Genomic DNA, 21,775 nt, shown 5'->3' with positions numbered 1-21,775 from the left:
ATCCATGTAATAAACCTGTAATAACCGCCCACGCAGGAACATTACCCCCCACCCACCCACCCACCCGCGCAACTAATAAAGTTTTAGCAGGAATTGTTCGTCGCGTTTGTGTCAAACATCCCAACCATCCCTGAAATGTAACACACGCGCACACGCACGGGGGGTGACACCCCCCCCCACACACACACACGCACACGCACTATCTCCACGCGGAACGGTTGAGAATCAAAGGGGTTTTGATTACCAGAGAATCACAACACTTCAGCAGTACCTTGATCCACGGACCTCACGGCGGGACTGTGGTACTGAGCCAGTCTCCAGGTCCCGCGGAACATCTGGGGCGGGAAGGAGCGGGAAAAATAGGAAAAAAAAAGAAAAATAAAATGTATAAAAATTTTAAGTTAAAAAAAAAAGAGGAGAAGATCAAATCGGGGAGGTGAACATGGCTTGGAGGAATGAAGAAAAGCAAAAAAAAAAGGAGAAGCGAGCGTTCCGGTGTTTTTTTTTTTTTTTTTTTTAGGAATAAAAACGAACGCAAGTCCGCCTGGAAACACGCAACCGCCTTCCACGTCCACGTCCACGTCCACGTCCACGTCCACGTCCGCGGGGTCTCCGTGGCGTGCTGTCGTCGCCGCGCCGCGGGTGTTTATAATGGCCCATCGCTGCAGAATAACGGGATTCCCTCAGTGTTTCCTCCTGTTTGCGCGCCTTCGCCATGGAAACCTGGAGCGGCTCCACGGCGGACACGCAGGGCTTTTCCTGCGCGCCCCGTGCTCAGGAATCCATGACGTCATCACGTCTACCCGGCGTAAAAAAGCTGCGGCCGCCGTGGACGCACAACGGCCGCATTGTGAGGAGCGCCTGCAGCGGGGAGGGGACGGCGATGATAAAAAATAAATAAATAAAAAAAATATTAAAAAAAAAAAAAAAAATTATATCATCCAAGAGATTTTTTTTTTTACTTAAAATAAAATTTAAAAAATAAAAATAAGAGTGAGGATTCCAGGAGGCGGAACACAGAGGATTCCATTGTTCCCGCCGGGTGGGGGGTGGTGGTTGGTGGTGGAGGGGGGGAGGTTTTCTATCTGTTTCCATTCCTCGGAGTGGAAATGTGGGCCGCATCTTTTCTCTCCTTCTTTCTTTTCTGGAGTGGAAAAGAAAGAAGGAGAAAAAACGAAAAGAAAAAGAGCCGAATGAGATGAAGGTATAGAGTGACATCATCATTAGAATGACATCATCAGGAGAAGGCCCATCTTTGAACGGAAAGGTCAGAGGGTTCACGCCATTTTAAATGTCCATACGTTCTGTTCTGCCATACCTGATTATAAATATGTATAACCCTTTTTTTGTATATTTTTGTATATTTTTATGTATAACTCACTTCCTTGTCGCCTGATTTACGCAATCATTTTCTTGCGATCCAAATGTGTTGGAGATCAATTTTCAGAGTTCCTTATTGGTGCAAATCCCCGTGTGTGTTCCCAGTTCCGGCCACTGGGGGGAAGGAGGTCTGAGGTTCCACTGTCATTTGTGTCTTTACTTGAAGAACCTTGATTTGGAGATACTTATAGACGCCCCAGCTAAGCGTTTTAGTCGCTACGCCATATATTTGGCACTCGAAGAAGGGAATGTTGATGTTCGGCGGGTTGGAATGAACCCTGGTGGGAATGTGACGAAGAGCTTGATGTTCCTCAGGCTTCAGGATGATGTTTGGTGTTGGAAGACTGAGGTTGGTCTGGGGAGCTTAGAACTTGGAGCACCAAACATGCTCACACTAACAATGCCAGACGGGTATTTTGACGTCAAAGATGACCAGATGACCAAAGTAATAATATCACAACAATAGCACTTTCAACTTGCAAAATACATATTTTAGTGCCTGTTTATATATTGTATAGTTATTTTATTGCCTATCTGTATATTTTATATATATTGTCTATTTTGTACAGTTTTATATTTGTATTGTCTTCCCACGACTATAGATGGAAATTAGCTATGAGCTACATCTTTGCCTCTGTGCTCAATGTAATTGTACACTGTCCTAATAAACTTCTAAACAAACAAACAAACTTGGAACACAGGGAACGTAGATCCGCGTCTGTAGGCTACATCAGATCTGGAGGACGTACAACACCGACCTCCGAGAAAGTGATCCAACTCCTTGAGAACATCGAAACCTCGGGAACATATGAACCTGAGGTTCATCAGACACGGGGGAACAGTCGACCCATTCAAGAAGATGGAACTCTGGGCAGATCAAATATGGAGAACACGGCACCTTGAGAACCCTGAGGAGAGCATTAAGGCTGAGAAGATGGAACTTCACCTGCATGAAACACTGGGAATATTTACCCCAAAAACATGGAACCCTGGGCACATCAAATATGCCTGAGAACCTGAGAATCCCAAGAACGTTGAAGCCTTTGGATAGCAAATAGGGGACATGTTAAACCTAAAGAACATCAAAAAAAGTGACTATTTAACCCTGAGAACATGGAACCCAAGGTATGTCGAACACGGGGATCAGCAAACCTTGAGATCTTGGAACCAGAGGTTCGCAAGCGGAGAACACAGAGACCTGACAATGTGGAACCCTGAGAATATCGTACCTTGAGAACATGGAACCAGAGGTACATCAAAAACAAATAAAATATGCAAAATATGGAACTCTTAGAACAGTGAACCCTGAGAACATGAAATTTGAGGTTCATCAAATATGGGGACCTTGGAACCCTGAGAACATAGAACCCTAAAAACATTGAACCCAAGAACATCTTACAAGTTTCTGGCCTCTTTCCTTAAGCGGTTCTGGACATGCAATCTTTAAGATGATTAGATGAGATGTACTTTTATGAGCTTGTGCTTGGGAATTTTTTTTTTTTTTTTTTGCAACAGCAGCAGCAGCAGCGAGACATACAAGGACAAGACGGTGACAAGCTATAAATACACTTAGAAAAATAAAATTCTGAGGTGTAAAAGAATAAAGTATATTCTAAAAAAAAATCTAAAAATAAAATTAGATAAAAAAAATTGAAAAAAAAAATATCTCCATATTTAGCAATGTACGGGAATAAATTATGTTATTGTATAGGGTCACCTAATTTAACCTTCTTCCTGTGTTAGTTTTCTGGCGTTAAAGAGACGGTTTCGACCCGTGTCTTAAATCAGCTTTAAAATACACTAAAAATAAAAACTTAAATTCCAATTTTTTTTCTCATCTCTCGGTTACCTTGTTAGGCTTCCTTATCCATGAAAATATTGGGTTTAATATTTTTGTTGTGGTTCTCTGGGCCTTTTTATTGTTATTAGTATACCTCTTGTTTTCAATAAAAAACAGAAAAATTAACTTCAAGAGAATAATATAAATAAATTAAAGGATGTTGTGTTACCAGAATATTGGTAAGGGGTATAGAACACATCTCTGAAATGAATTTGTTGATTTATTTTCTTCATTTTAAAATTAATAACCATTGTAACATCTATGGTGTTATGGATCATTTTCGACCCATATATATTTTCTTCAAGAAAATGCCAAAAAACAAAAAAATGTCAGCAATAGAACTTTAAATATGAATGTTTTTCAGACAGAAAGACACACACACACACACATACTCACACACACCTGACACCACTCTAATCAGTGATATAATCAGGAAGATTCTTCTGAAGACACAAAGCAGGAGGGGCATCGGATCATCAGATCATCGGAACATCTGATCATTGGAACGTCGGAACGGTCAACGATCGGATGAATTTAAAAGACCGACGTCAAAACAAACAAACTAACAACGCCCAGAGTCCAAAATCTCGACGGCTCCAGATGTTCTCGGTCACGACGCGAGTCTGATTAGCATGATGTAGCATCGATAACGGACACCCGCGTCGTATTTCCTGACTCGTGACTCGGCTCTGACTCGAAATACTCCCGTCAGACCTGAGGGAGGTCAGGGAAGTCAACGACTGACTTGGAGGTTCAGTCCGCTCAAGTCAATCTAGCGCCATTCAGGAGTCTGTGCCGTTTCAGACCCCATTTAGGACATTTCTCCCTTGACTGGGATACTTCTTTGAAGACCTGACTTATATTTCAGGACATGGTAACAACTCAGACACTGCACTCCATTTCTCCTTTTACCACCTTGGACTTGTCATGGACTCTGGTGTTTTAGGTTCTCTAGTCATGAATATTTATATCAAGGAGCTCTTCATCATTGACTTGGACTCAGGTACCAACCGGAGCGTCGACTCAGAAGTGACCTGGCCTCTGATGTTAGTGGTGAACTTCCTCTTTGGGGAGTCTTTCCCAACCGCCAGGAATCGACTCGCAACTCGGACCCCTCGACCCCTTTCCGGTTAGTTTTTCGTATCTTGTTACTTTGAGTGGGAACCGAAAACGAATCAACACGGCCGGTTTCACCCAACAGACCTGTTAGCTTATGCTAGGCTAACTATACAAACACTAATTAGCAAGTCGGTCTGCGCGTTCCTTGAGAAGCGGTCGGCCCGTTTCCTCGGCCGCCGGTTACAAACCGTGGCATCCTCTCCCGTCGCCTCGAACTCCAAAAGCGGAAAGGATTTCACGGAAAAACACGAAAAACAGAACGCCAGAAGGAAATTACAAAAAAAAAAAAAAAAAAAAGGCGAGTCGCAAAGCGGGGAACGTCTGTGTCCCGTAGCTTACATCAGCCGCATTGACCCCGACGCCACTGGTTGGAAAATGTTCGTACTTGACGGTGGAAGGGGGGGGGGTAAAAAGGGGCGGTTCGGGGGGCAAGCTGCAATCAGGGGGATCTGTTTTGAGTTGAGATGCGGATTAAACCACGTTGGGGTGAACATGACAACCGCAGCGCCGCATTTGTGGCGACGACAACGGCGGGGGGAGCACCATGTAAATTCCTCCACTGTTATGGAACTCTTATGCAACCCCCTGAAAATCATGAATGAGTAAAAGAAAATGGCACGCGCTTCAACGACCCAGAGGAAAAAAAGTGCCTGCATCCAGACGGCCGAGTTTGCACTTCCGACTTCCACTCTTTCCGATGCGGCGGCGGCGATTTCCATGGCAGCGACATCGGCTCGCCGAGGTTCTCCGCCGTCTGGGTCAGAGTGCCGACTTTTCCAAGTGTTACATGTGTGGCTGGGCTTTTAAATCCGAGCAGGCGGAAACTGGATATGGAAATGGCAGGTTGCGCCGCATCTCATGGAAACATGTCGGAGGAAACTGCAAGGGGGCGAAGAAGAGGCGGTGCAGGGGTGTTCCTCCTCCATTGGCGTGTTTTACCCGCTGCGTCGCGAGCCTCCTTTCCGACCGACTCGTCCGTAGTTTACCAAAGTCCGTGTCTCTGAAATACCGTCTGTCTGAAAGTGGAAACAGACTGCATTTCCTCCGATGTTACTTTTTGTCGACTGGCTCGACTTGGACTGTTCAGTTGACTTCACCCGAGAACTAATCTGTTGACTTGACCTGGTTTCTGCATGAGACTCGAGTCAGAGTTTGTCTCTATCGGGAGACTCGAGGCCAGACATGGAATCCTTGATGACTCAGCTCGAGGTCTCCTTGGAAATGACTGGACACATGACCGGTGACTTGACTTTTACCTTTGTTTCCACATAGCCTGGACTAGTTCCAGGTGGCTAATGACTTAAAATTGACCTTTGGAGTCAGAGACTCAACACAAACACTTATTTGGTGACTTGGCCTGGACTAGTTTCGGGTGACTGGTGACTTGAAATGGACCCTGGGCTCGACTGAGACCTTTTTCAGAGACTCGCCACTGGCACTTGTTTGGTGTCTTGGCCCGGGCTACTTCTGGGTGACTGGCGACTTGAACTAGACCCGGGGCTTGACTGAGACTTTTCCTCGGAGACTCGACACTGACGTTTGTTCGGTGACTTGGCCTGGACTAGTCCAGGGTGACCGGTGATTTGAAATTGACCTTGCGGTTGACTGAGACCTTTTTCAGAGACTCGCCACTGGCACTTGTTTGGTGTCTTGGGCTGGACTACTTCTGGGTGACTGGCGACTTGAACTGGACCTTGTGGTTGGCTGAGACTTTTCCTCAGACTCACCACTGACTCTTGTTTGGTGACTTGTGACTTGATTTGAACTTCCAACAGTGAGTGTTGTCCTTTGACAACTTGATACATTTTTTTGATATGCTAGCCAGTAACACATACTTCATTACATAGCTCTACACTTTTTCCCACGTAACACTACCGGATGGGGCCGTGGACTCGGGTCACTTGATTTTGGCCGGTGTCAGACCAGAGTCACAGACCCGATGACCTCAGAGCAGGAGCGTTTCTCATGTCTCAGCCGGACCGACCAGACCTGAACCAAAACAGTGACGAACCAAAATACCATTTTCCAGCAGTGACGCTCGCTTTGGGATGACTCAGCTGTGACCTTTGACCCTCGCTTTCCACAAACGGAAACCCGCCACCCTCAAGGCGTCTGGAACTAAACCCCCGTTCTTGGTTTCGGACGTTGGTTCGCGACCTGCCGCGGGGCTTCAGGTTGCCGCAGACCCACAAACAGCAAATTCAGGCCCAGGACTGAGTTCCCTGCAAGCGAAAGTCCTAGGTCATGTTTTGAGAAACATCTAGATCCATGCTTTTCCAGCGTCACATAGTGAACAAGTAGCATCGTTGTCTACAGAGACCGCTGACGTCACCGTAAGTGACATTAAACTTCGACATGTTAAATTATAACCAAATAGTTTTCTTATGATGAACCATTAGCAAACGCACACATAGCAACAGTGGAAATATACTTCCGATGCTACGATAACAACAATGCTGCAGTAGTTGCAACGTAACGACGGATATGATTTCATGTCGATACAACAGTTCAGCGTCACAGTTTTAGCATTTGCTCAAAGGCACGCCTGCAGAATCCAGGTTTGAACCAGCAACCCCCGATTTATGTGCCCTGTTATTGCAGTATTTCTAAGCCACGCAGTAACAACATAGTTATTAGTAGTGAGACTCAACCTTTGTACTTAGGCATATCATGTATGCGGTACAAATATGCTAAATAGACCCAGTGTGTGCAAGTGTGTTACGTAAACTGTATATATAAACACACACACACGTCTTGTATTTCTATACACGCACATAAATATCTTACTTATCGCTGGTTTTGAGAACTATATGAACATATATATACATACACACACATATACAGCATACAGACACAGCATATACAGTCTGTACACAGTACGAATATGCAAAGTAGTGTGTGTGCATGTGTGTTGTGTATATACACACACAGCACATGCAGTGCATTTTTATGGATGCATATATATATATATATGTATTTATATAGACATACAATATATGTATAATATATACATATATATGTATATATAGTTAAAGTACTTGGATATAAAAAGTATAGTGACACAATAGCATACAAATGGTACACTAATGCAAAATAAAGTGTGTGCATGGCTCGCATATATACACATAAAGCACATGTAGTGTATCTTAATACACAAATGCACACATATATACTTTTTATACTTGTATATTAAAATGATACATATATAACGGTATGTTGTGCATGTATGTATTTATGTGCACAATATCTATGCATGCAGACTTAATATGTACGGACACATATCTTAATGTACATATATATGTACATTATTTTGAGCGTTCAGAGTATATGGGAGAAGTAAGCAGTGTACATGTACATGAGGGGAGTACCAGTGTGTACTTTCAGCTCCGAGCCGTGACTTCAGGCTCTTGTGCAACAAGGAATCCTGTTTCCTTCCTGCCACAACTTGAGATCCTCTAAAAACACCCCCCCCTCCTTTTTTTTTTTTTTTTTTTCTTTTTCCAAATTGCATGAACTAAAACGTTCCATCAACATGGAAACTACATACATCTATGCCGGAGCCCAACAAAAAAAGAAAAAAAAAAAAAAAAAAAAAAAGGAGCAGCCTCCTTATGTAACAGGATTCAGATCAATACTCAGATGTTTGTAAAAAAAAAAAAAAAAAAAAAAAAAAAGCGTCGTGTCCCGGGTCTGAGTGGAAAAGCGGCAGACAGACTCGCTCATGGATTTTTCCCATCTGAGTTTGGTCTCATGAATTCCCATGAAACAATGTCACCCCCCCCCATCCCCACCCGCCGACATGCCCCTCCCCCCCACCGCCGCCGCCGCCGCCTGTTGGTATGTTCTGTCTGGTCCAGGTTTCCTTTTCCAGCCTTCTGTATTTTGTAACTCCCACGTCTCTGTACGTTCTGTCGCCACAACGTGGACCTGGAGGCTGGGGAATAAATAAAAAGTAAACCGAAATACATGGCGTTTTCACCAGATTCTGGAAGCTAGCCGCGTGGTGGTGGTGATGGGGGGGAGCGGGGGGGGGGGGGGGGGGGGCTCACCTGCACCGGCTTGTTCTTTCCAGGCTGGGCTCCTTCCAGCTCCACTGTCAGGTTCTGCTGTTCTTTCCAAAACACCTGGCTGCTTCCACGTGCAAACCTGCAGCTGCACCATGGATCTGCCCTGGGGTAGCGGGGCACCCAGGTCACTAGTGTGGGGGCATCAAGGTGGTACTGCGGTTACTGGCGGCGGCCAAAATGGGGGCGCCTAAGTCACCGCAGTGGTGGTGGGTGGGTGGGTGGGGGGCAACATGTTGACCCCGTTTATGTGAACTTGACTGGGATTTCAGCTGATAGCAGGTTTTACTCATCAACACTTCAGCCGGCAAAGACACAATTGGCCGGACGCTAGCCTTGCTATGATGTCCCATGCTAAATGAAAAATATTGGGCACTAATTTACCCAATAATCAATGACGTCGCAGGTCCATCATTAAAATAAAGCATACCGTGTATCTGTGGGCACATGTACTATTAATACTTTGACAAAAGTATTTAATATATGAAGACGTGAGTAGTGGCGCTGCATGTTTGTTTGCTTTCAATAAGATGTCAATCAAATATTACCTCCGTTTGTTTTTTTTTGTTTAAACTTGCTAACAACGCAGGCAGACATCGTGATATTTCCGATGCGCCGGCAGCCCGGTTCTGACGGGTTCGGTCTCTCTAAGAAACATCGGAGGGCGCTGACGTGGTTTTCCGCTGGCATCGGATCAAACGTGGTTCCGTGCTACAGCGGCGGCGGCGGCTCCGTGACAATGAAGCTCGATGTCGCATTCGTGTTCTGGCGGCCCCGTCTCTCCCTCGCCGCTCTGTCGGGGGGGAAGGGGTTGCAGCGTTTTCCAAGCCGGAAAACTCAACCCCGGCCTTGAAAATGCCGACGATGTAATGCGGAGGCCCCGTGCCGCCTCGACGCGGGGCGTTACGTAACAGCCCTCGGGTTACCTCTCCGTCAGGGGCTGGTCGAGGGAGGGAGGGAAAAATAAAAACGTTGCAAAAATGAACAAGTTCTGATCTGAATGTTCGGCTGTCACACAATTCCTCTTCACGGATTCAAATTGACGGCGGCTCTTTTCTTTACTTCCAATGGTATGAGTTACGTTTCCGTGGCGATGGAAGGAGCCAGAGAACAGCGAACCCTGGGACCAGATGGCGGAGAAAATATTAACTGTACAAAGAAGAATGAAAACAGTCTTCCTCTGGTCCGACGATAGAGCTACGTTTCAAAAATTCAAAATGGCGTCCGTGTCCTGTCGATGTTGTTTACAGGAAAAACAAACAGAAAGCAAAGGGAGGGGACAAAAGAAGAAAAAACGGTGGCAGAGGCTCAGGAGACGCGACGTCGAGAGAAGAACGGTCAGCTGATCACAGGACGCTGGCACAGGAAGGAAGCTGATTGGACGAAATGCCAAGATATGGGTAGACAGGAAGTGGCGCACAAAACGACACACGTGAGGCCGACTGTCAAAATAAAGCAGGAAGTGACGTGACAAGACGGGTCGACACCGAGAAATGAATTGATCGACTAACCAATTCATCGATGAACTCATTTTTTTTTCATTTATTTTCTACACACCTTTTCTTACAGTCAATCCGGGCGATTTAGGGTCTTAAATGAACCTCAAAATCTGTATTTCAAACAAGTCCGTCCACCCGTGGCGGCGCTACCTGCCGGTGGAGACGTCTCGTTCTCGCCAGTCGCTTCGCACCTCCACGGCGGCGGAGTGGAACACCGCCATTAAGGAGCGATTGTTTCTGGGCGCAGACGGAGGCGTGCACGCTGGAGGAAGGCCCTCAGATAAGGACAGAAACAATGTTTGTCTTTCCTCCCCGCCGTGGCGTGTCGGTGGCGTGATGTAATGTTTTTGAAATAATCCTGATGGAGTCGGTGGGAGTTAATGGGTTTTTGATGTCATGTCTGAGGCTCGTTATCATTATTATTATTATATCAATATATTACATATTATGTGTAAAATATGTACATAATTTTATTACATTTCACAACAGAAAGAATCTATTCACAATTTAGTTTAAAAAATATTTTGAAAATTACAAAAAATAGATAAAATCTCTATTTTTATATACATATAAATTTACTCACATACTTTTGTAAAGCTGATAAACACACTACGCTATTATTGGCTTATTCCAATAATCAAAATAAAATAAAAAAAAGAAAATTTATATAATGTAAACATTCAGACAATCAAAATGACTGCGCTAATTAAATTGCATAAATAATTCAATGACTTTTTCTAAGGCTTCCATTGCAGCAGAATGATTCCAACTCCCCGAATTCGAAATAAGTTGGAAATAAACAATTGGGACAATCGAGTGAGAGGAGGCAGTCGTCAGACTCTGCAGGAAGGAGTTTTCCTTTTGCCAAACCACTTCCTGTTTAAAGCGCCGCACAAACGCTGGGCAGAGATCAGTCGGGGATTCCTCAGCAGGACCTCGGACTACGTAAACAAGAAGGCCACATTGACATTGTGCAGTTGCTATGTTTTTTTTATTCATTTTATTTGCGCAATACGGACACCATATCTATTCTTCGGTTAAATAAAAACATTAAATGTGCATACAAGTATGTATTACTTTTGGTCGTGAGTCTTTTTGCTGACACTCAATTAAATGAATATTAATCGTGATTAATCTAAATTATTTTTTTCTAGCATGAGCTGAAACAAAATACTTTTATAAACGTGTCTATAGGACATATAATTTTTTTTCCATATTTGTCAATGGAGGCTTTGGAGTTTTTGAAACTGAAGGAAAAATGACAACAAGAAACCAAAAACATGAGATTTATTAATCTTCATTATCATCATCATCATCATCACGACATTGACACGGACACGCGACTCCCTTTTTTGTTCTGCTCATAATCTGAACCGTTTCATTAAAAAAAAGAAAAGGTTAATAAATAAAAACGGGTTATTTACAAAGCGACCGCAAGTCGTGCTCCACCGGTCCCCGTGGAAACACAAGAACACCCTGGTTTCCACGGAAACCAGAGTCTGGCTTTCAACCGTGTTCGAACAGAACGAGTTTGAAACCGAAAAAAAAAAAAAACGTTCCGGGTCTAAAAGCGAACCGGAGCGAATTCACCCGAACCGTTTCTTTTTGGGGGGGCGGAGTCACAACCTTTTTTTTTTTGTTTGTTTTTTTTTGCAGCTCCTGAATTCACAGACCAACGAATGGAGAAGGCGAAGATCCGAAGCGGCGGAAGAGCGCGAGCAAGAAAGCGACGACATCATCGTCGCCGTACCGCGGGTCGAATGAGTGAGTATCCACGGTAACCATCCGGCGTGGTGCAAAGGCGGTATTTACAGGTTAGTAGGCGAAGGGTTCACTTTTGATACGATTCCCTTTCTTTTCCGTCCCCCGGCTTTTTGAAGCGGCGGCGGTTAGACGACACGTGTGGAAGGGAGGGGGGGGGTCGGCGGTGTATTTTCGGCTATGGCTTTTAGGTCAGTGTTACGCTGAGTCATGGCGGGCCGGGCCACATGAGAGGCGGCGCATTCCCGGGGCCGGAGCGCCGAGGCTGCCGGCGTTTGCACTCCGGCTCCCGCTGTGGGACGCGGAGACGGATTTGACATCAAAAGGCGGCGGCGGCGGCGAAAATAAACAACCACACCGCCTCCGCTTGGAGGGAGCGCGTGCATGTATGTGCATGTGGTGTGTCTGTATGTGTGTGTGTGTGACGCATAAACAAACACACACACTCTGAAAGACGTGTGTTTCCTGCCGGTGGCGGAGCCAATTCCAGCCGCGGAGTTCACCAGTGTGTCCCGAGTGTGTGTGTGTATGTGTGTGTGTGTGTGTGACGTCAAGGGCGACTTCCAACGGGTAAAGAAAAAAAAAAAAAAAAAGGAAACAAAAAAACATAACAAAAAAGTGCGTTGGTGGGACTTAGAGGCGATGATTCCCCGCCGGGACGGACGCTCACCTTGTTGTCAGGATTATAATCCCATCCCATAATATCTGTGTGTTTGCTTCCAGGTGTGAACGCTGGATGCAGGGGGGGCGGGGCAGGACTGGGGGGGGGGGCGCCGGGGGTCCGGCTCTCTAGGAGGTCAGCTTGGAGTAGCTTGGCGGGGAGAAGCGCCGCCGCAGGTACTTGAGGATGTAGAGCGGCAGGCAGCTGACCAGCGTGATGACGGTCACCTTCCACAGGAACGACGGCGTGGTGATGAAGTGGACGTCTGTGGATGGGGGTCAAAGGTCACGGGGGTTAGACGTGTTTGATGGCGTTCCGAAGGAACCCCGTTTGCGCGGACGGCGTTGCGAAATCCTCGCGCGCTCTGCCCGCCGAAAGGGACGACCTTACGCGTGACGTCGGGTCATTACACCGTTATAGCACTGTAATTACACGCTAGTACCGCGTTACTACCACCGCCACGCACTCCCTCGCCAGTCTGGTTCTATTTAAACCGCTCAAAACCCACACCTCGGGGTATTTTTAGGGCCTGAAAACGAAGAGGCCGAGTTTTGGGATTCCTGAAGGCGCAGCAGAAACCCCGCCTTCGCCTTCAATTTCCGCCGTGTCCAAAAGCAGAAGGCCTTGGGTGTGCGGCGGCGGCGGCGGTTGCTCAAGCCGCTCCGGGGGCGAGCTCGGCGTCCGATTCCTTGAAGGCAGAAAAAAAACAAAAGGCGTAAAAATATCCACCGCCTGTAGAAGAAAAAAAAAACCAAAAACCTCCGTAACAGATTTTTTAGGATCCACTCCTGCCCACAGACGGGAGGAGGTCATGTGACCGCACGTCTGAGGCTCCTGACTCCAAAAAGAGGTCTTACTCGTGAGTGTGACGTTAAAAAAAAAAAAAAAAGAAAAAAAAATCTTCATTTATTTCGTCGCCAAGGTAACGGGATGCTTTCGGCCGTCTTCCCTCTGGTGGCGGGAAGCCGGCCGCCTGATGGTATTTCCTCTGCGGTGCCGGGACGCATCCAAAGAGCCTCGTCCACGTCGGGACGCTTCTTCCTCAAAAACATTCCTCAGCTCATTGCACGCGGGGGGATTCTTCAAGGTCGTCCGAGGCTTCGGAAACATCAGGACGAGCAGAAACCAGAGACAAGGAAGGGGGGGAAAAAATAGAAAGCACTCTCCTGGTTGTTTTGGTTCATTAGCTTCCATTCAGATTTAAATTCTAGCTTGTTTTTAATATATTTTAATCTAACTGTTCTTGCAGCTTTCTTAGTTACACCTGGTTCTTTTCTGCAGTTTGAAGGATCGTCTCGTGTTTACAGGAGTGGCTGCGGATATGCACGTCAGAGGGACGTCAACCTTTTGCCCAAATGTTAGCAAACGGCTAATTAGCATGGCGAAGCAGCAAAGGGAGGAAATAAAAATATGCTGGTTATTATTCGCTCCGTGTTGTCAGTGTTCCTCTTTCTCTTCTCCCACTGGTTTTGGTTTTGAACGTAGCGCTAAAGGTGCACCGCTCCCTACTGTGGTCCCTTACTGCCCGTGGGAACGCAGATCTAACGCAGCCCAAATCTGCTAGCCCTACATGTTAGCATGTAACCGCTACTGTAGCCTCCTTCCTTTGGAACTAAGTGTTGGTTTGCGGGACCGAGCGGCGTCTCTCACCGATGAAGTCGTGCAGAAAGACGAGCGAAGCGATGTAGGAGGCCAGGCTGAGCAGCTCGGCCACCATCATGAGCCAGTGCCACGTCTGGATGGTGAGCGCCACCATCAGCAGCTCGGTCAGGATCAGGGAAGTGAAGGAGATGGCCACGATGTGGACGAACTCCGACTCGAAGAGCAGCAGGGCGCCGTACATGATGATACTGCCTGCCACACACACACACACACACACACACACACGAACACGCACGAAGATCAACTTGAGACAAGAAATTTGCCGTAAACACTTGTCTCAAACTACCCGATGAGTGTGCCTGTGTGTCTAAATGACAAAAAAAAAAGTCACAGGAAACCACGGGAGCTTTTTAAATATCTCGACATTTATGAATCGGTGACGAAAACGTTTGCTCTTTTTTTAAAAATGATCTGCTGATTTGCAGGTAATTACAGTGTAATCACAGTGTAATTACTGTGTAATTACAGGGCAACTTCCTGCTGAAGACTTTAAAATGACGGATCGGTCGTTTCCAAAATAAAAAGCTGTGTGTATTTGTGCGTTACCTTGATAGATGCTTATGAGGACCCAGATCAGAAAGGTCTTGAATGACAGCGGCCGACCCTGTCGGGGAGGGGAGGGGCAAACAACAGGGTTGAGATGTGCTACAAACAGAGTGTGTGTGTGTGTGTGTGTGTGTGTGTGTCTCTCATCGGCCACCTTTAGTAAGTCCTTGTATAGTTCCGGGTACAACATGGCCACCTCTGACTTGACGTCCTTGTCCAGCACCAGGGAGAAGACGGGGAACATGGTGTAGATGGTGGAGTAGCTGCAACCAATCAAGACGTCAGAGGCGGCGTCACCGCGGCAACTCGGAGCCGTCAGTCACCGGCGCATTTCTACGCCCAGCCATCGATAAAGAGTGTGTGTGTCTCACCCAATGACCAGGAATCCTTGGTAGAGCGGCACCGAGGCAAAGTAGAAGACGGAGGAGAACACCGCCTACATATGCACACACACACACACACACACACACACACACACACACACACACACACACAGAAATCAGTTTTCCCCTTTGAGTACAGAGGCCAAACAGAAGCGGGTCATGAGGCCGGCCGTCTGGGATCTCTTCAAATCCGATGCCCGTCCCGACGCGCCCCGGCTTCCTCGCTCGGTTTTCTCGGTTTCCCGTCGCCATGGTTACCCGAAACCGTTTCCCAGTTGTCCCGCTGCGGCGGCCCCTGAACACGCAGACCGGATCCAAAACACAGACGGGTTTATCCCAGAAGTCGTCCGGTTCAACTTCCCCTATTATTTTGAATTTTGGCGGTTTCCTGGGTAATTTTCAATTTGAATAACAACAATGATCTTGTCAGAGGATCGGGGTTAGAATCCGGAGGATCCGGTCCAAGCCGCGTTCACAGTTGAAATATCTTACTCTTAAATTCTTCTTGCTGTGGCCCGCACCAGGAAGTCAGAAGCCACTTCACCTGGTTCAGCCGCGATCTTGTAACCTTTGACCTCCCCTTCCCGGCAGGAGAGGAGGTGCTAATTCTGTCCGGAAGAAATCGGACGGGTCAGCGTTTTCACTTTCAAGGGTTTTCTCGCTTTTTTTGGATCAACGTACGCTTCGGCGTACTGCAGCTCCACCCTGACTCGCCGCGCGAACACGCAACCTGTGATTCCTATATATGAACAATAACAGATAATGGATTGTCCCTTTTAAGAAGGCAACAACTGGGACCCGGTCTGGGGCGAACCCCGCCTTCTGCCCGATGGGTCAGCATCCCTGTGACCTGGACTGCAAGATAAGCGTTGTAGATAATAAATGAATGCATGAATGTGGCTTGTGATGACCTCGGGGGTCCACCAGAACATCCGTTTGCGGTAATTAGAGTCAAACCCACTGGTGAAACGGGAGAAAAAGGAGAATTGGCTCGTCGGGCACCGAAGGCGGAGACAAAGGACGGGAGCCGGTGACCTCAGCTTGTCCCCCCGCGATCACAAATACAGATGTGAGTCCTGAGTGGGTACAATGGCCTCGCTCAGGACAATAACCCCCCGCCCCGTGTCACAGACCCATGATGGACGGTCCCATAGGCCGAGGAACTCATTAGCTTCAGGACCGAGTTTCGCTTCCCACGCACTTTATTTAGGAGCCGCCAGAGCAGGCGGGATCTCTGGAGCCGGAGTTCGGGGGAGAAAAATATCTCCATCGGTTGACGTCAGGTTGAGGTGAGGAAGGCGCCAAAAATTCGCCGGTGATAAAGGCGGGGATTTCAGGTCAGGAAGGATGTGGGTTAAACTTCGAAAAGACGTCATTTCTCTTCTTCATAGTGAAATTAAAACAAGCCGGTATCGACGTCAGCCGTTGTGTCGTACGTATCAAATCAGATGCTCTGACACTGAGGTCACATCCGAGTAGCGACCTCTGATCGTTCTCCACGCCAACCAGAACGTCAATACGGGTTCTTCACGGGATTAACAGCCCCGTCTTCCAGCTGCTAGCGCTAGCTGACGTCCGATTTCGGTTGGCGAACTTACTGTCTTAAACCAGATCAATGACAGGCAAGATGGTGGATCCTTCTGATCGGTGGCAAACTCCAGTTTTGTTTCTACAGGTTGGGGTTTTGGTCCCGAAAACAGGGGTGGGACTATTGGGTTAGAGAAAACCCACTGTCAGCCAACTCTTCCTCAGGTTCTCCAATACACTGACTATCTGATCCAGTGCTTCCTGACCTTTATTTTCTTTTTTTTAGTCAGTAAGGACCAACTTGAAGGTAAACCCCAGGTTCCCTTGACCGACTGTTACCGTTACTACATCCAGCTACCGCACGTCAACACCACTAGTACCGATCCTGCTCTGAAATCGCCTTTCTGCCTCTGACTTGGCGCTGATGCTCCAAAGGTAGGTTTGGACCGACATGGAGCCCCGCGATCCGGGTACGAGTCCGCTTATGCTTGAAGACACCTGGTCTGTCGACCGTCGCTTGAACTCAAGCTAACTTCTCCAAAACTTGGGGCAGGAAGCAAAGTTTCCGATGCGGACGGCGATGTGAGGACGTATTTCCATTATCGGCGGTTGTATGAACGGGTGGAAAGACGCTGACGACGCAAAGAGCTGATTGGTCACATGACATCGCTGTTGGGTTAGAACCGCGTTGAAGAAACGCCTCGTGTTCGGCGCGTCACCGGTTAAAAAAAAAAAAAAGAAGAAAACGACAAATACATCTTCGAATTAAGACTATTTTTTTCAAATCGACCATCTGAAATGATGACGCCCGACATCTGGGAGCTCACCTGCATGGTGCTGATGCAGAGGCTGCGGTGGATGACAAACTGGCTGAGGGCGGCGGACCTCTTGTAGCTGTTCCGTCCGTGGACCATCAAGAGGCGGCCCAGGTGCTTGAACTGAGTCACCGAGAAGTCGGCAGCCAGCGACGCCTGCTTCCCTTCCTGTCGAGACCAACAGTTACGACGCCTTCATTAAAGCAAAGAAATGCCACGAGTCTTTTGGTCTGTTTATTCTTCTTGCCCTCGATTTAACCCTTTTATTTAATCGCTGCTTTGCTTCTGGTAACTTAAATTTACTACCGTGGCAAATTTCGTAGGAGATGGACCGCCCTGGAGGACTCCAGTTGCACATCGCAATATTTGGAAGCTAGTTGTTCTCCATATGGATACGGATCGGCGTCGGTTCCAAAGTGTCGGACGCGCGACGTAAATTTAAACACGAACGCTCCTTTTGTTTTCTTTGGAAAGTATCACTGCTCCCAACTTTTAGAAAATCGAAAGAAAAAGATTTGTGATCATGGTTTCTTTGTTGTTTTTTTTTTTTAGGGCATCATGTTTGCAGATGACACTGTGATGTGTAGTGAGAGCAGGTGGAGGGAAATCTGAAAAAGCGGAGGTATGTTCTGGAAACAAGAGGAATGAAGGTTAGCAGCAGCGAGACAGAATATAAAGGAGTGAAAGAGGCGGCTGAGGCTACAGGGAGAGGAGACAAAGAAGGTGGAGCATTTGAAATACTGAGTGTCAACAGTACAGAGGATAGGAGAGTGTGCAGAAGAGTTGAAATGTGTGTGAGTCCGGCCAGAGGTACGGAAGTGTGATGTAGAACAACATGACTGCCATCAGACTCTTTAAACACTCCTTTTTTTTCTGCACTTTACATGCAGCAAAGTCAATGCACATGTAATTACTCCCCATTTAAACTCCACTCCTCTTTGCATTTGCACTCTGGGAGTTGCACACCGTGCTGGATTCAAATGTTTTATCTGCACTTCTAACTGTGTTCATATTTAAAAAATGATTACACTATCATTATTTCTCATCATTAATATACACTGCTCAAAAAAATAAAGGGAACACATCCTAGATCTAAATAAATGAAATATTGTTATGAAATACTTTGCTCTTTACACAGTTGAATCTGCTGACAACAAAATCACACAAAAATGATCAATGGAAATCAATTGTATCAACCCATGGAGGTCTGGATAAGAATCACACTCAAAATTAAAGTGTAATAACAAACTCCAGGCTGATCCAACTTTGATGTAATGTCCTTAAAACAAGTCAAAATGAATCTGTGTTGCTTCCTGAGTGGACACTATGATTTCACAGAAGTGTAATTGACTTGGAGTTACATTGTGTTGTTCAAGTGTTCCCTTTATTTTTTTGAGCAGTATATATCTAAATAGACTGTGGACAGCAAAGTAGGAATGTCACTGCGCAGGGAAACATGTTTCTAAACTGTGCACGTGACGATAAACGTTTGAATCCTATTGTCTGTTGCTGGGTCTCCGGCAGCTTCTACTTCCCTGCTGAATGGTGCTTTTTTTTTTTTTTTTATTTAACTTCTTAACGGTTCAGTTGGATTGCAAACTTTTTTTTTTTTTTGTTAAGTTTCTGTTTTCTCTCTCATGCTGGGGCAGCTGCGTGTCTTGGAGGTCGTCCACACGTCCGATCGGACCGCCGCTCTATCGCGGGGGTTGTTCTCAATGTTCTGCCCCGCTCGTGAATGGAAATGAGGCGGACAGAGAACTAGGACGCGCTCCGGGCATTGCGTGGTCCCGCCCTGCGCTGCTGAAAACTATAAATCAGGATCACAAAAATGAAATAACTCTACTTTTATGGCCTTTTTTTTTTATGAGGTTTTTATATTTTTCCAAAACGAGACAATCCAAAATGGCTCCAATACTGTAAAAACTCAAGGATGTTGGCAACTAGTGTTTGCATATATATATGCACACATACACACACTCACACGATCACATTTAAACACATACACACACACACATATATATATATATATTTATATATATGAATGAATTGTTTGGGTTTGAACCATCACATCAGGAACCCTTATTGAAGAACTGTCTAATAAACCCCCCCTTCATGCTGATTTTTAAACTAGATTTTCAAGTCTTTTTTTTTTTTGTTAACTGACTGATTTTATTTTGATTAACCCTCAAAAATTCTCTGCAAATTAGTATTTTGGTCGTCTTTTAACAGGATTGCAGGACTGTTGAAGTTGCTGAACATCTTCAGGTTTATTTATTTTTTGAACATTCTCAATATTTAGGTCATTTTAATATCTAAATGGCATAATAAGCGATTTGTTTGTTTTGTTAATTTTCTTGATAATTCCACGCTGATTCGTTTTTAGGCTCATCCGTCTGGGTTTTTCTTGTCGAAATTTACATTCTTGATGCAGATTCCTAGTTATTATTCAGGTATTATTCAGATATTGAATACAAAGGGGCCCGTTTGAAACAAAAACAGAGTACGGCAGGAAAAGGGATGGCGATGTTACCCTGTTTCTCTGCTGACACATGCAGGAGGTTTTAGGGAACTAAAGGCCGGGGAACTTACAGAGAGGAGACGCTGAGCGACGATCCACCTCTTACTTTTGACTCCGACAAAAAAAAAAAAAAAAAAAAAAAAAAAGCATCCTGTCTCTTCTCTCCATCTTTTTTTTTTTTTTTCTTTTTCGGGTTTCCTGCACACCCGAGCGATCCCCGATCGCCGGAAGAGGAATCATCTGCGTGAAAACGTCCCCCTTTTTTCTTTCCGTGTTGCTCGCGAAACGTGAGAGAGATAGGTCTCGGCAGGAAACGGCGAGCGGCAGAGAGCGGCGAGAGCGCGGCGCAGCGCGAGGTGACGGGACGGACGGAGTCTTACTTTTCCCTCCACTCCCACGCCACAGTCCGCTTCCTGGATCATGCTCACATCGTTTCCTCCGTCCCCTAAGAGAAAACAAGAGCCGCAAAGGTGTCAGGACTCAATGGTGACAGCTGTGTTTTTGTGTGTGTGTGTGTGTGTGAGTGTGTGTGTGTGTTCCTCCGGGCGCTCCCTTCTTTTTGAGATCAGAGCGGCGGCACCGGAGAGGAAGATGAAAATGTCTGGAATGTGACAGATAACAGTGGGGTGTCCCGGCCACCACTCCTCTAGATAAGAATGTGCAAGGCGCAGGCGATGACACACACACACACACACACACACACACACAGAGACACATGCTCGGACCTCCATCGGACATTACGAATAGTAAACATAATGCTGAAAAAAGGTGGAGTGTCGTTCCACTCTTGCGTCGCAGAGTTGAGGGAAAAAGAAAAAAACACACTCTTTCAATGAAGATAGAAGATCAAAAATATAGGCAGTTCACACACACACACACACACATCTGTTTTAAACATGACATGCGCAGCTACAGTGAATTTAACTGCACGGCACAATGGGCTTTCCCACCGTATGTGTGAGCTGCATTTCGAAAGCCTACAGACTGACTTGACCTTTATTTTGATGGGCAGAGGTTTCGCAGGGGAAGACGACGGTGGCGTGTTTGCGCGTCCGAAAAAAAGGCCTGCCCTTCAAAATAAGAGACTTATTTGAAATGGGGAAAAAAAAAAAACCCGCTGAGCAACCCGCTCACCTACGGCGCAGGTGAGTTTCCCAGTTCGCTCCTGCAGCAGCCGGATGATCTGGGCCTTCTGCGTGGGAGCGCAGCGGCAGCAGACCACCGCAGGGCACTGGCAGGCCAGCTCCATGAACTCGTACTCGTAGTACTTCAGACACACCTGAGGCGTACGCAAAAAAAAAAAAAAAAAAATCAAACTTTCAGACGATTCAAAAAGGAATGTTCTGGCTTTTTTTTTTTTTTTTTTTTTTTTTTTTTTCCCCCGGAAAGCGCCTTGGCGGTTGAGCGTCACCTCCAGCGAGTCTCCGGAGATCACTAGGGCGCAGTCATGTTTCCTCCTGAAGGCGTTGAGCTCCAGGTGGGCCTCTCCTCGTGTGGTCACCTGACACACACACATTCACACACAAAATGTGATATGCTTTCATATTTTGGTGATTATTAAAGTATATTACAACTTCCTTTTCTTTGGAGTTGGATTTCCACGGATCACATCACTTGACATGGTACTTTACAAGGCATATGAATCATAAATCTGATATTCTACTTTATTTTATTTGTACGCCTGTGATATGAAGTGTTTTATATTTTCTAAACATTCTGCATTGCGTGTTCTATAATTTTTAGTGCTTTTTTTTTTTTTTTCAATCTTCATCAGAATCAGAAAAAAAACGTTATTGTTTTAAAGGGGCAGCAGCAGCATCAAATTGTGAACATCAATAAATACATGGGTGACTATATTTATTATATAGGTGTAATAAATAACTGCACAGAATTGTGAAAATTGTGAAATTGCCAGCGGTAAGCGACTATAATGTGAGCTGCACTCTGCAATTATACGATAACTATATCATGAGTGGCATTACACTCGGCGGTGAGGGGCT

At 46.0% G+C, this 21,775-nt stretch overlaps 2 protein-coding genes across 2 annotated transcripts in view; both read right to left on the bottom strand.

The window, feature by feature from the left end:
- nfatc2a (nuclear factor of activated T cells 2a) overlaps positions 1-735 on the bottom strand; it is a 29,126-nt gene extending 28,391 nt beyond the window's left edge. Inside the window, exon 1 of the mRNA XM_086159681.1 lies at positions 272-735. Coding sequence (XP_086015807.1) covers positions 272-335 — 64 coding nt within the window. The 5' untranslated portion in view covers positions 336-735. The remainder of the gene's footprint in view (positions 1-271) is intronic.
- Positions 736-11,172: 10,437 nt separating this feature from the next.
- The window catches only part of atp9a (ATPase phospholipid transporting 9A), a 36,561-nt gene continuing 25,958 nt past the window's right edge, over positions 11,173-21,775 (bottom strand). The window contains exons 20-28 of the mRNA XM_086159677.1: positions 21,187-21,276; positions 20,910-21,054; positions 20,156-20,220; positions 17,270-17,425; positions 14,904-14,968; positions 14,687-14,795; positions 14,533-14,590; positions 13,975-14,178; positions 11,173-12,589 (exon numbers count right to left, since the gene is read on the bottom strand). Coding sequence (XP_086015803.1) covers positions 12,453-12,589; positions 13,975-14,178; positions 14,533-14,590; positions 14,687-14,795; positions 14,904-14,968; positions 17,270-17,425; positions 20,156-20,220; positions 20,910-21,054; positions 21,187-21,276 — 1,029 coding nt within the window. The 3' untranslated portion in view covers positions 11,173-12,452. The remainder of the gene's footprint in view (positions 12,590-13,974; positions 14,179-14,532; positions 14,591-14,686; positions 14,796-14,903; positions 14,969-17,269; positions 17,426-20,155; positions 20,221-20,909; positions 21,055-21,186; positions 21,277-21,775) is intronic.

This window comes from Fistularia commersonii, chromosome 14, assembly GCF_037954325.1.
Source record: "Fistularia commersonii isolate RoL2024-O1a breed Wild chromosome 14, RoL_Fcom_v1.0, whole genome shotgun sequence".
Classification (NCBI taxonomy): Eukaryota; Metazoa; Chordata; class Actinopteri; order Syngnathiformes; family Fistulariidae; genus Fistularia; species Fistularia commersonii.
The sequence above is the reverse complement of the archived record's forward strand: the minus strand, read 5'-3'. Positions and strand labels throughout refer to the sequence as shown.